At 43.2% G+C, this 11,271-nt stretch overlaps 1 protein-coding gene across 3 annotated transcripts in view; it reads left to right on the top strand.

Annotated features, from left to right (window-relative positions):
• The window catches only part of DPP8 (dipeptidyl peptidase 8), a 42,651-nt gene extending 33,950 nt beyond the window's left edge, over positions 1-8,701 (top strand). For 2 of the 3 annotated variants that reach the window (XM_070953800.1, XM_070953802.1), the window contains 5 exons: positions 2,272-2,418; positions 4,173-4,325; positions 6,380-6,522; positions 7,497-7,608; positions 8,331-8,701. In XM_070953800.1, coding sequence (XP_070809901.1) covers positions 2,272-2,418; positions 4,173-4,325; positions 6,380-6,522; positions 7,497-7,608; positions 8,331-8,456 — 681 coding nt within the window. In that variant the 3' untranslated portion in view covers positions 8,457-8,701. The remainder of the gene's footprint in view (positions 1-2,271; positions 2,419-4,172; positions 4,326-6,379; positions 6,523-7,496; positions 7,609-8,330) is intronic. The other variant, XM_070953801.1, reaches the window with a different exon arrangement.
• Positions 8,702-11,271: the final 2,570 nt, after the last annotated feature.

Genomic DNA, 11,271 nt, shown 5'->3' on the forward strand with positions numbered 1-11,271 from the left:
AGCACATTGTCCCCTAACAATCTGGGTCCTCATTTTACCCACCTCGGAAGGATGGAAGGCTGAGTCAACCTTGAGCCGGTGAGATTTGATCCGCTGATCTGCTGAACTAGCAGTCAGCTGAAGTAGCTGCGGTACTGCACTCTAACCACTGTGCCACCTCGGCTCTGATAGATGATAGATAGATGATAGATAGATAGATAGATAGATAGATAGATAGATAGATAGATAGATAGATAGATAGATGATAGACAGACAGACAGACAGACAGACAGATAGATATTTTATTTTATTATTCATATTTCTATGCCGCCCACTCTCCGAGGACTCTGGGCGGCTTACACCAAAGACAGTATACCAAATAGCATATTGCCCCCAACAATCTGGGTCCTCATTTTACCCACCTCGGAAGGATGGAAGGCTGAGTCAACCTTGAGCCGGTGAGATTTGATCCGCTGATCTGCTGAACTAGCAGTCAGCTGAAGTAGCTGCAGTACTGCACTCTAACCACTGCGCCACCTCGGCTCTTTTAACACTTACTAAGTGAACCTGGCTTCCCTATTGACTTTGGTTGTCAGAAGGTCACCAAAAGTGGATCACGTGACCCTGAAACTGTCTTAAGTACATGCCAGTTGCCAAGCCTCCAAATTTTGATCCTGTGACTATGGGGATGCTGCAACGGTTGTTAAGTGTGAAAAATGGTCATATTTTTGAATGCCACTGTAAGTTGAAAACAAAAGGTTGTACCTCTGACAGGACTACCTGTGACAGAAATCATAATCATGATAAGATGATGGAGGTTATCATCTCATTTACTTAAGTTCTGTGGAACTAAATTTATAGATGCCACTTTGGACCCAGATGAAAGATAACAAAATATATTCCTTTTTTTTTTTAAATAGTTTTTATTCAACATTTTTAACTTTTAAAATCACAATTACACTATTACAGCTTTCCGTTATCGAAATTTTTTCTTAATTTCAACTGATCTACAGGCCTATTGTTTTATACATGTACATTCTTATTTCATAATTACTTATCTTTATACAATATACAATATTTACATGTCTACTGCACTCTAAAATATATGTTTTATCCATTTATTATCTATTTCTGTACATTCACTATACGTTAATTTTAGACTTCTTTTCAAGCCAATTATACCACCTGTTCAGTGGTGGAGTTCAAAAATTTTTACTACCAGTTCTGTGGGTTCGGCTTGGTGGGCGTGGCTTGGTGGGCGTGGTAGGGGAAGGATACTGTAAAATCTCCATTCCCTCCCCACTCCAGGGGAAGGATACTGCAAAATCCCCATTTCCTCCCGCTCAGCTGGGACTTGGGAGGCAGAGAATAGATGGGGGCAGGGCCAGTCAGAATTTTTACTATCGGTTCTCAGAACTACTCAAAATTTCCACTACCGGTTCTCCAGAACTGGTCAGAACCTGCTGAAACCCACCTCTACACCTCATGATACACGGTTTCTTCTCTGTCCCTTAATTCCATCGTTAATGTGTCCATTTCTGCATATTTTAGCACCATTTTTATAATCATTGTGTTTGATGGAGTGTTTTCTTGCTCCCAATTTTGGGCGAATGTGATTCTGGCTGTGGTAATTATATGGAGCATGATGTATTGAATTTCTTTGCTTATATTACCTTTTATTATACCCAAAAGGAATAACTCTGGCTTCATATCAATTTTTTGTTAAAACAATTTCCTCCAACCATTTTTTAATTTTTGTCCAATAATCCCTGACTTTGGGACATGTCCACCACATGTGGTGAACAAAATCTATTCTTGATGTCAAGTCGAGCACATAGAGATGGGGGAAACTGTGTTTGGTTTATTTTTCACCACCATGAATGAGTACTATCCATTTCAGGCAGGGGTGGGTTCTACTTACCTTTACTACCGGTTCGCAGCAGGGTTGCACGCGCACTCTTCTGCACATGCGCAGAAGCGTTTTGATGACGTCAGGGTCGGTAGGCGGGGCCTCCTGCCGGTTTTACTACCGGTTCTATAGAACCGGTGCGAACCGGGGGCAACCCTTCACTGATTTCAGGAAGAAAAAAACATTCTGTTTGGACAGAATGGATTTACTGAGCATGTCGTAATTTACGTGAATATTTGAATATTTCCTAGGTTCTTGGCTGGAATCTGAATTTCCAAAATACACCAGTCCAAGATGTGATTATTTGTGTCTTTTATTGTTCGTTGATGAATAAAAACCAACATCACTAACAAGGATGATGATGCTTCGATGCCTTCTTACAGGTGCAGCTTGTAAACAACGCCTTTAAAGGGGTCAAATATTTCCGACTGAACACGCTGGCTTCCCTGGGGTACGTGGTCGTGGTGCTGGACAACCGAGGTTCCTGCCACCGGGGCCTGGCCTTTGAAGGCACCTTCAAATATAAGATGGTAAATTGTCTCATGAATGGAGGTAGCAAATGTTGAAAGGGACCAATGGTCCTTTCATAGGGTTTTTGAGCATAACATTCTCAGAGACTCTTCCCATCCTCCTTACAATCTTTTTGGACTGTTGCCTTCTGGCAGAAGATACAGGACAATGAAAACTCGGACCACATGTCATCTGAATAGTTTTTATCCCAGAGCTACCAGCACCTTGAAGTACCAGCTTCAAGGTGCTGGTACTTACCTATGTACTTACCCTTCATGGCATGGGCCCAGAGTACTTGCAAGACCACCTCCTACCGGCCTCCCACTGCCCAGTGCGCTCACATAGGACTGCCCTTTTCCGGGTGTCGTCGGCCAGACAATGTCGGCTGGCGGCCCCCAGGATGAGGGAGTTCTCTGTGGTCGCACCGACCCTCTGGAATGGGTTACCCACCGGGCTCCGGACGGACCCCGACCTCCGCACTTTCCGCGCTGACCTGAAGACATGGCTTTTTCAGCAAATTCCCTGATCTGCCGCGAGGTTTTAATTGTCTGGGGATTTTAAATTGGCTTGTTTTAGCACTATTTTATTGTTATGTTCTTTCTATTCTGTGAGCCGCCCCGAGTCCCACGGGAGAAGGGCGGCATATAAGTTTGATAAAATAAATAAATAATGGCACTCAATCATGAACTAAAGGGCCACCATCAGTGAGTTGTTGGACAGAATTATTTGGTCTGTTTGGGTGGATGTTTGGGTGGTTTATGGGTGGGGAATTGTAGTGGATGGGAGTGTGTTTAGGGATTGTTTTGTGTGTTGGACCTGGTTTTTGGTGTTAAGTGAATTTCATTGTATGGGTATACTGTGTATACACCTACAATGACAATAAAGTTATTTTTTATTATTATTATTATTATTATTATTATTATTATTATTATTATTATTATTATTATTATTATTATTTTGTAATTTTGGGTGTCCTCTGGACCAGTGTCAGGCCTGGAAGCCATCTTTGGTGTTAGGCCTTCAGTCCAGTGGTGGGTTTCAAAATTTTTTACTACCGGTTCTGTGGGTGTGGCTTGGTGGGTGTGGCATGGCTTAGTGGGCGTGGCTTGGTGGGCGTGGCAGGAGAAGGATACTATAAAATCTCCATTCCCATCCCAATCAGCTGTGACTTGGGAGGAAGAGAATAGATGGGGGGTGGGGCCAGTCAGAATTTTTACTACCGGTTTTCCGAACTACTCAAAATTTCCGCTACCGGTTCTGCAGAACTGGTCAGAACCTGCTGAAACCCACCTCTGCTTCAGACCTGCCATGTTTGCTACTGTGGGGAACTGGGAAGCGGGATTGTATGGAGATATATAGTCATAATAACATTCCTTTCTCAGAGAGTCAAGGACATCTTGCCCTGCACCTGGAGGGCTGTGACTAGGAGACATCTCCAGTTGGGATGATGTTTGATTGGACCATGTGATGGACATGTTGGTGTTGAGCAGGGACTTGAACTTTTCTTTGGGCAGGGGGTTGGACTAGATGACCTACAAGCTCCCTTCCAACTCTGTTATTCTATATTCTATATTTATATGTTGTGGATGCTCCATCACTGGAGGCTTTTAAGAAGCGACAGGACAGCTATTTGTCCACAATTGCATAAGGCTCCTGTTTGAGCAGGGGGTTGGACTAGAAGACCTCCAAGGTCCCTTCTAACTCTGTTATTCTCTAATTTATACACTTGGTGATATTCCCCCCCCCATGCCTGTTTTTTTTTCTCTTCCAACAGGGACAAATCGAAATCGTTGACCAAGTGGAGGGCTTACAGTATTTGGCTTCCCGATACGAGTTCATCGATTTAGACCGGGTTGGCATTCATGGTTGGTCGTACGGTGGATTTCTTTCCCTGGTGGCCTTGCTGCAGAGGCCAGAGATCTTCAAGGTTGGTTCCCCTGCCACGGCCCATTCCCTTCCTCTGGGCACGTGTGATGTGGATGTGTAGAAGGCCCAGGAGTGACATGATAGCGGTATTCCAGTACTTGAGGGGCTGCCACAAAGAAGAGGGGGTCAAATTATTATCCAAAGCACCAGAAAGCAAGACACAGCAGTGAGATCCGGCCCGATCTATCCGGCTCGCACAAGCCGGTAGGGCCAGCGACGGGAGGCTCCGCCCATCCACCAGGACATCATCATCAGTAGTGGGTTTCAATTCCCGGCGCTGCCGGGAGAGTGCGCGCAGTGTACAGTGCTTCTGCACATGCGCAGAAGGTTCTGTCCATGCGCAGAGTGTTGTTGGTTTTTTAAAGTTTTTTATTTATAATACAAATTAAAAACAATGGACTTAGTGTGACATCTCCAGTTGAAACATTTTTATCAAATTTCGTCACATAAATAATACACTTATTTACACTAATGATCACATTTCAAATACGCATATTCCTTCATCCATATAAATTATTTCGATATCTAATTCAGTCGTATCTATCATAACAAATTAGCATAAAAACTTCCGAACATTTTACTCGTCAGTGGTCCTATATCCCAGCATTTCTCCTCCTTTCCAACCAATAATAAAATTTGTTCCAGATTTCATAATACTCAGATTCATTCTTATCTTTAAGTTCCAAGGTCAGTCTGTCCATTTCCACGCAAATTAATATTTTAGCTAACACTTCTTCTTCTGTGGGGGGTCTCTTTGTTTTTTCCATTTTTGTGCAAAAGCCAATCTTGCTGCTGTTAGAATGTGTAACGTTAGGTAAATTGTGCTCTTGTTGTATTTACCCTCAATAATACCCAGCAAAAAGAATTCTGGTTTTGCTTCTATATTTTGCATTAGTATCTCCCAGGAGTAAAATGCTCCCGGTTTGGACCGGATCGCCCAATCCGGTAGCGATGGAGGTGGGTGGTTCGGAGAACCGGTAGCAAAAATCCCTGCCCCCCCCCTTCCATACCCAGCTGAGCCATGGCACAATCATCAGAGGCTTTTTTTTAACTTTTAAAAGCATTTTTTCTACAACTTCTTTGGCTGAAAAAATGCTTTTAAAAGTTAAAAAAAAAAAGCCTCTGATGATCGTGCGGCTCAGCTGGGATCCTCAAAGGCTTTTAAAAGCATTTTTTCTACAACCTCTTCTTTTAAATGCCTCTGACGATCAGGCAACTCAGCTGGGATCGTCAGAGGCATTTAAAAGAAAAAAATCCTCTGCTGATCAGGCAACTCAGCTTGGATCATCAAAGGCATTTAAAAGAAAAAGAGCCTCTGCTGATCAGGCAACTCAGCTTGGATCATCAAAGGCATTTAAAAGAAAAAAAGCCTCTGCTGATCAGGCAACTCAGCTTGGATCATCAAAGGCATTTAAAAGAAAAAGAGCCTCTGCTGATCAGGCAACTCAGCTTGGATCATCAAAGGCATTTAAAAGAAAAAGAGCCTCTGCTGATCAGGCAACTCAGCTTGGATCATCAAAGGCATTTAAAAGAAAAAAAGCCTCTGCTGATCAGGCAACTCAGCTGGGATCATCAGAGCCTTTTGAAAGCATTTTTTTACAACCTCTTCCTTGAAGAGGTTGTAGAAAAAATGGTTTTAAAACTTAAAAAAAAAAAATTGGCCACGCCCACCCAGTCACATTACCCCCACCACCAAGCCACGCCCACAGAACCGTTAGTAACAAATTTTAGATTTCACCACTGTTATCTCCTCTATCCATTGTCTTATCTGGTGCGTTTTTGATGACGTCTGGGTGGGTGGGCGGAGCCTCTCACCGCCTCCGCTACCGATTCACCCATACTGGGGCAAACCGGTAGCAACCCAACACTGGTCATCACGTCCCATTTTTGACCCTCTGCGCATGCACAGAAGAGGCGCACGCTCACAATTCCGATCCGGTACTGAAAGTAAGTGCATTTTACCCCTGGCAAGACAAGAAGGAATGGATAGGCTGGGATCTATTTGAGACAACTCTTCCAAATGTTTACAGCCAACTTGACTTTACTTTGTTGCAGGTTGCAGTTGCGGGTGCTCCGGTCACGTTGTGGCTTTTCTACGACACGGGTTACACGGAGCGTTACATGGGACACCCGGACAATAATGAACAGGGTTATTGTTTGGGCTCCGTAGCTATGCAGGCAGAGAAATTCCCTTCACAGTAAGTATACGTGATACTTAAATAAAGAATATAAAAAAAATGGTTTTTTTTTATAAAAAGGAAAAAAGAAAACATGCATCTCTCTAACACAGGTAGTCCTCAACTTACAGCAATCCAGTTAGTGACCATTCAAAGTTACAACAGCACTGAAAAAAAAATGACTTAGGATCATTTTTAACCCTGACGACCGTTGCAACATTCCTGTGGTCACGTGATCCAAATTCAGGCCCTTGGCAACTGAGTCATATTTATGACGGTTGCGATGTCCTGGGGTCCTGTGATTCCCCTTTTGTGACCGTCTGGCAAGCAAAGTCAATGGGGAAGCCGGATTCCCTTAACAACCGTGTTGCTAATTTAACAACCGCAGTGATTCACTGAACAAACGTGGCAAGAAAAGTCGTAAAATTGGGCAAAAGTCACTTAACAAATTTCTCACTTAACAACATAAATTCTGGGTACAATTGTGGTCATAAATTGAGGACTACCTGTAATAAGATTTTTTTTTCAGTGATGGCTTTGACAAATGATTAAACTGAGTATCCCTTAGAACAGTGTTTCTCAACCTTGGAAGCTTGAAGATGGATGGACTTCAACTCCCAGAATCCCCCAGCCAGCAGCGCTGGCTGGGGGATTCTGGGAGTTGAAGTCCACCCATCTTCAAGCTACCTAGGTTGAGAAACACTGCCTTAGAAGCTGAGGCACAAATATATGTGCTCTGAGCAATAAAATTATTGAGAAGAAAATCAGTTCTAGTATTGTTGCTGGATTTAGCTTTTTTGCTTTTCATCCCAGTTGCTCTCTTTGACTGATTTTTATTTGTTCTTTTTGGTCATTAGGTGATTTTATAAAATACTACATTCCTACATGTGGGGGGGAAAAATCTGCAGGAAATATAATAGTTAATTTCTGTGAAGCCACTGGATTATACTTCTAATTACATTTTTCCTGTTTTTTTTTTTTGTCGCTTTCTTCAGACCCAACCGATTATTGCTACTGCATGGATTCCTGGATGAAAATGTTCATTTTGCACATACTAGTATTTTGCTGAGCTTCCTGGTCAGGGCTGGGAAACCCTACGACCTCCAGGTAGCAGAGAAACTTGTGCAGCTCTAAAATGCAAAGGTTAAAATGCGTCTGGTTTGGGCTTGATGTGACAAGGGGGGCAAGGCTGAGGCAGGATCAGGACCACGGAGAGCTCCTGGCTAACTCTCAAGAGAGATGTTGTTCTTTTACCCCAATGAAATAAATCCAGGTCAACCCCATTTCCTCCTGGCTTTGATAGCCTGCAGCTCTTTCAGACCCTCGGAATCTTGTAGAACTGGGAAATTACAAAAGGAATTTAGGATGAATAAAGGTGGTGTACAGTTGGTCCTTGACTTACCACTGTTTCTTAGTAACCGTTTGACGTTGTGATGTACCTGATACAAGGGAGTTACAACCCAGCCCTGATGGTTACTTTCTCAGAGTCATGTGACCACTCTTCTGATGTCCCTCAGGGGTCATGTGACCACACTTCAGGTGCTAGGCAACCCATGTTTACTGCCATTTGCAGAGTCCCTCAGTCACGTGACCAGATTTTACGACAGTTTTGCGGGAAAGCAGACATTGTTTCCCCCCTTCTCAAAGGTTGGCATCAAACAGCTCGGTTTTCCGTAGCTCTAGGTGGAAAGAAACAGTCTAAATTTTCTTGAGGTGCTAGGACGTGGGTGAACACCTGGCGCCCTCTTCCCCAGAAATCCTGAGGATTGGATCCCAGCCTTCTGCATCCCAGTCACAGCTGGATTTCTTTCGCTTTCTTCCTCCCCCAGATTTATCCGCAGGAGCGGCACAGTATCCGGGTCCCCGAATCTGGAGAACACTATGAACTTCACCTCTTGTACTACCTCCAGGAGAATCTGGGATCGCACATGGCCGCGCTGAAGGCGATGCCCTGAACCCCTGAACCCCAGGACTTCTCGGCATGACACGTCCACAGCTGTTTAACCAAACATGAGTGCTTGAATGGTGCCTTCCTTTCTGGTGCCTGCTTTTAACCAAGAGAGAAATCTACCCGCTACCCGGCTTGATTGAATGATCCTCCTCCTTTTTCAAGAACACCTCCCCCCCCCCGCCCCCTGGTGCCATACAGGAGATGATTGTACAGCAAAAGAATAATTTTAAATGTAAATAATAAAACGGATGGCTGTACAGTCTCTCGGATTCTGGGCTTCTTCCCTAACCAGTGTAACGTTGGTTACAGAACAATAGCAATAGCCCTTAGACTTATATACCACTTCACAGTGCTTTGCAGCCCTCTCTAAGCGGTTTACAGACTCAGCCTATGGTCCCCAACAATCTGGGTCCTCGTTTATCTGATTTCAGAATGATTGAAGGTTGAGTCAACCTTGTACCCAGTCAGGATCAAACTCCTGGCAGTGGGCAGAGTCAGCCTGCAGTACTACATTCTGATAGATGATAGGTAGATAGATAGATAGATAGATAGATAGATAGATAGATAGATAGATAGATGATAGGTAGGTAAGTAGGTAGGTAGGTAGGTGGGTAGGTAGATAGATATGATAGATAGATAGATAGATAGATAGATAGATAGATAGATAGATAGATAGATAGATAGATGATAGGTAGGTAGGTAGATAGATGATAGGTAGGTAGGTAGGTAGGTAGATAGATAGATAGATAGATAGATAGATAGATAGATAGATAGATGATTGATAGATGATAGATGGATAGATAGATGGATAGATAGATGATAGATAGATAGATAGATAGATAGATAGATAGATAGATAGATGATAGATAGATAGATAGGTAGATAGATAGATAGATAGATGATTGATAGATGATAGATGATAGATGGATAGATGGATAGATAGATGAAAGATAGATAGATAGATAGATAGATAGATAGATAGATAGATAGATAGATAGATGATTGATAGATAGATAGATAGATGATAGACAGGCAGACAGACAGTGAGAGATAGATAAGACATAGAGAGCACTAGCCCTTAGACTTATATACCACTTTTACAGTGATTTTACAGCCCTCTAAGTGGTTTACAGACTCAGTTTATGGCCCCCAACAATCTGGGTCCTCATTTAACTCATTTCAGAATGATTGAAGGTTGAATCAACCTTGACCCAGTCAGAATTGAACTCTTGGCAGTGGGCAGAGTCAGCCTGCAGTACTACATTCTGATAGATGATAGATAGATATAGATGATATATTAGATAGATAGATAGATAGATAGATAGATAGATAGATAGATGATAGATAGATATAGATGATGGATTAGATAGATAGATAGATAGATAGATAGATAGATAGATAGATAGATAGATAGATAGACAGACAGACATAGAGAGCACTAGCACTTAGACTTATTTACCTTTTTACAGTGCTTTTACACCTCTCTAAGTGGTTTACAGAGTCAGCCTCTTGCCATCAACAATCTGGGTCCCCATTTAACCAATTTCATCAATGGAATAGCTCAATTCTCAGAGCTTTGGGTGCTCCACCACTGGCGGTTTTCAAGAATAGACTGGGCAACCATTTGCCCAGGATGGTATACATTGGGCAGGGATGGACTAGAAGACCTCCAAGATCCCTTCCAGCCCTATGATTCTATTTTTCTATCTCTCAATCAGGTCAAAACAGTTTGCTTGGGAATGTTTTATTTTTCTTCACTGTTCTCCTGAGAAAACCTGTAATGGAGCAGCTCCTATATCTCTGTTAAAAGCAAGCTCTCCGAATTATTCAGAATGATTTGGACCTTGGGGTTTTCTAGATTTGGTCTCTTCCAACCCTGTTATTCTATGTTCTGCATTCTTCACGTTGTCTTGGGGCCTAGTAGCACAGAATGTCATTCCCAAAGTGTGGGTGTATATATATGAGGAAGATTTTCAACACACTTAGCGTTTTTGGTTTTCTGAAACACAATTCTGAACATCCTGTTTGATTGACTCGTAATGGGCTCATTCTAGGGGTGAAATCCAGCAGGTTCTGACAGGTTCTCCAGAACCGGTAGGGGAAAATTTGTGTAGTTCAGAGAACTGGCAAATACCACCTCTGGCTGGCCTCAAAGTCGGGTGGGAATGGAGATTTTGCAGTATCCTTCCCCTGCCATGCCCACTAAGCAATATCCTTCCCCCAGGAGTGGGGAGGGAATGGGGATTTTGCAGTATCCTTCCCCTGCCATGCCCACTAAGCCACACCCACCAAACTACTCCACGCCCACCAAGCCACGCCCACAGAACCGGTAGTAAAAAATTTTGAAACCCACACACCTTAAAGTTGCTAAGATGGAATAAAACCAGGGGTGAAATCCAGCAAGTTCTGACAGGTTCTGGAGAACCGGTAGTGGAAATTTTGAGAAGTTCGGAGAAGCAGTAGCGGAAATTTTGAGTAGTTCGGAGAACCGGCAAATACTACCTCTGGCTGGCCCCAGAGTGGGGTGAGAATGGAGATTTTGCAATATCCTTCCCCTAAGAGAGGGGAGGGAATGGGGATTTTGCAGTCTCCTTCCCCTGGAATGGGGTGGGAATGGGGATTTTGCAGTATCCTTCCCCTGCCATGCCCACGAAGCCACGTCCACCAAACCACTCCATGCCCACCAAGCCACACCCACAGAACCAGTAGTAAAAAAAATGTAATTTCACCACTGGCTCATTCCTGCCTGAAATACACGGACACAACTGGAGTCACCGCCATTAACTACACACATTGGTGCAAACCAAAAGAAACATTGG

This window comes from Pituophis catenifer, unplaced genomic scaffold (genome assembly GCF_029215685.1).
Source record: "Pituophis catenifer annectens isolate HBS135680 unplaced genomic scaffold, rPitCat1.0.hap2 SCAF_14, whole genome shotgun sequence".
Taxonomy (NCBI): domain Eukaryota; kingdom Metazoa; phylum Chordata; class Lepidosauria; order Squamata; family Colubridae; genus Pituophis; species Pituophis catenifer.